This window comes from Merops nubicus, unplaced genomic scaffold (assembly GCF_000691845.1).
Source record: "Merops nubicus isolate BGI_N331 unplaced genomic scaffold, ASM69184v1 scaffold45047, whole genome shotgun sequence".
NCBI lineage: Eukaryota > Metazoa > Chordata > Aves > Coraciiformes > Meropidae > Merops > Merops nubicus.
Genome location: NW_008620467.1, coordinates 688 through 3,709, shown reverse-complemented (window position 1 = coordinate 3,709; position 3,022 = coordinate 688). Strand labels below are relative to the sequence as shown.

Genomic DNA, 3,022 nt, shown 5'->3' with positions numbered 1-3,022 from the left:
GCCCAGGGAAGCAAAGTCACCATCTCTGGAGGTGTTCAAAAACTGTAGACATGGCACTTCGGGACATGGTTTACTGCTCATGGTAGTGTTGGGTTGACAGCTGGACTTGATCATCTTACAGGTCTTCTGCAACCTTAATGATTCTATTATCCTTGGAAAGGTTGAGGTCACAACTAGTTCTGGGTTTCAACACTTAAAACTTGAAGTAGCTTAACTGAAGTTGTAACAACTTTATTCTTACAGCTAAGTTTGAGACAAGCTGCCTTCTTGAACATGAATTCAACCATGTTTCCTTAGCACGCCAAAGGGACAAAGCAAATGTAGGATTTTTCATACCTGCTTGACAACAGACTTACTCTGACCTGGAAAGCTGGTTACTAAAAGTTTGGTTTATTGACAGGATGTTTTGGGAATTTCAGTCAACACCTGAAACATGCACCTATTTCAAGGCTGTAAGTAGTAGGCTGCAAACAGTTTACAGAAAAGAGTAGGAAGGGGGATTGGTGAGTATCCATGACAGCATTTCCAAAATACAACTGTCAGTCAAAGGTTCAAATAAGACCTTTATTAAAACACAGAGTTGGTAACACGTTTTTAAACGTATTTAAAAGAAAGTATTTGGTCTCTTGGTGGTGAAACGTGGTTTGTGCTGGCGACGCAGAACTCTGTGTGGCAGAGGGAACTTGATTTTAGAATCCTGCAAGAAAAATGTTTGTGTTTACTGAGGTATTAGATGAACAGAAGACATTGTTTGCAATAAGCTACGCCAAGCTCTATTCAACTACCAACTGATGAAGTTGAACAGAGTAGCAATGCATCCACAGGTTAGATATCCTTCATAGGAGTCAGCAGATGCCTTGGTTTTACAATTCTTTTAGAAAGAAACGCCTGTAAAAGGCAAGTTTTCTGCAACATAATACGTATTTGGGTTACTCTGACACGTTAGTTTGTTGTTTCAAACAGTTCCAGCATTAAAAGTCTCAATCATAACGTAACAGAATTCTAAACCTACGCATGCAGGTTTGGTTCCACCCCTGGCTTTGCCAGCAAAGCAAACTCATACCAGACAGGAGAGCTGCCCCTGCCAGCCCAGCGTCCCAGCAGGACCCACCAGCCCCTGCAGCGTGGCTTCACTTACGTGGAACTGCTTCACTGCTGGTCTGCGGCACTTGCTGGCAGCGATCTCCTCAACTTTCATGATCTGAATGGAGTGAGCACGGGCACGGTGACGGGCTCCCATATCACGGTCTGTAACAAGACAAACATTAAAAATAAATCTGAGTAAGTTTTCTGATTCAAAATCTTACTACTGTCTTTTCAGGAAACGTTTACCATCAACAACTTCTAAAATTTCTCGTCAGCTCTACTGCATCACACAGGTTTCAGTACATAAAGGGATGGCACAAATATCACAGAACCAATATGCAGCAGCAAATTCTTCCTGGCCCTCATAACCAAGCTACTCCAAGAAAGTGCCATCTTATTTTTCTTGACTGATTTCAATAAGGGACATGCTTCCAGAAGTAATCTACACGGGACTATTTCAGTTTTTGCACAAGAAAACTGTGACTCCAAGACAACGCTGAAAGAGGACTCCTGGGAAGACGTGAGCTTCAAAAAATTTCCCTTCCAATAGAAAGGTGCAAATAAAGGTAGGATCTGAGGTTATCTTTACTTTTCTTAAAAATGACAAGTGATAGAAATGTGACTTGATATTTAGCCCACGTAATTAGGCTTTGAGAACAGGAGGAAGACATCTGAATGTGGGCTACCTAAAAATCCCTCCCTGTGGCAAGGCAAATCAAATCACTGCCTTTGTTTCATCACGTCCACACTAGCTCCACAAGATGTGCACAGTGGAGTACTGCTGTGCTGGCAATGCTTCCCATGAAGATCTTGCATACCTATTAAAAACTTACCCGTCAAAAGTAGTCTTCAACGTAAAGGTATCAAAGTGATTGTATTTGGACAAATTAAGTTCTCTGGCCTCCTAAGCTGTCTTTCAGTACGTTAATTAACAGGAATTATTGGAAGTCAATGTAGAACCTTAAATTTCACTTTCAACAGCACTTCAGCTTTTGAAAGGCGACAAGATACGTTTAATATTTGCACACATGACAAGAATATCATTATTAAGAACAATATTCTTTGGGTTTTTATGTGCATTCTGTAGCGTTTGTAACACATCAGGATTCAAATATCAACAGCAACAGCTGCACCCATGCCCTGGCCCTCAAGTACTTCAAATTACAGACTGAAATCAGGACAACCTTTAATTCTCCCTGAACCAAGGCAATCAGATCTTCGAGCAACACAGATTTCCCCCCCCACATGATTTTTTTTTTTACTTGCCCACCAAAGGACAGATACTATTAAGTCCCACATGAGATCTGAGATATTCTCTCCACAACACTGGGGAAGATTATTAATTATTAAAATAAATAAATAAATAAATAGTGCAAGCAGCATATACATCACCTAAAAGATCATGAAACTCCCAGTCCTTGTAATGAGTTGTGCTATACAGATTGTAGAAAGTCAAACAAAGATGACATAGGAATATTTTCAGCCAGAAAAAGTGTATAAAGAGTGGTAACGAACAAGTTACCACATAAATCATACACAAACATCTATGGACTTCTCTGGGAAGTCACCATTTTATTTTTCCAGTGTTTCAGTTATCACGGATCAAGTCAGCACACTTTATACCCAGTTTAAAATTGCATCTTGTGCTCATATATTGGTCCTACCATTTGATACCGCAAACCAGTCACAGGTACTTACAGCACTGAGTGACAGCACCTGCCGTGGTCAGATCCCTGTACTCCCTGTACATGTTGTGAGTCCCGCTACGAGAATCATAGCGCAACCAGATGCCAAAATTTTTTACCCGCAGAGGGGACTTCTCATACACCTAGAATTACACAAAAGCACAGAAGTAATTAAAAGACAGTACATGATCAGCATTTTACAAGTTTAAGTATTTTGGAGTTCTGATGAACTCACTGTGCTAGGTTTTATT

General features: G+C 40.4%; 1 protein-coding gene across 1 annotated transcript in view; it reads right to left on the bottom strand.

Annotated features, from left to right (window-relative positions):
- Nucleotides 1–545: 545 nt before the first annotated feature.
- The window catches only part of RPL18A (ribosomal protein L18a), a 3,140-nt gene continuing 663 nt past the window's right edge, over nucleotides 546–3,022 (bottom strand). Inside the window, exons 2-4 of the mRNA XM_008944109.1 lie at nucleotides 2,785–2,914; nucleotides 1,139–1,248; nucleotides 546–697 (exon numbers count right to left, since the gene is read on the bottom strand). Of these exons, the coding sequence (XP_008942357.1) occupies nucleotides 605–697; nucleotides 1,139–1,248; nucleotides 2,785–2,914 (333 nt within the window). The 3' untranslated portion in view covers nucleotides 546–604. The remainder of the gene's footprint in view (nucleotides 698–1,138; nucleotides 1,249–2,784; nucleotides 2,915–3,022) is intronic.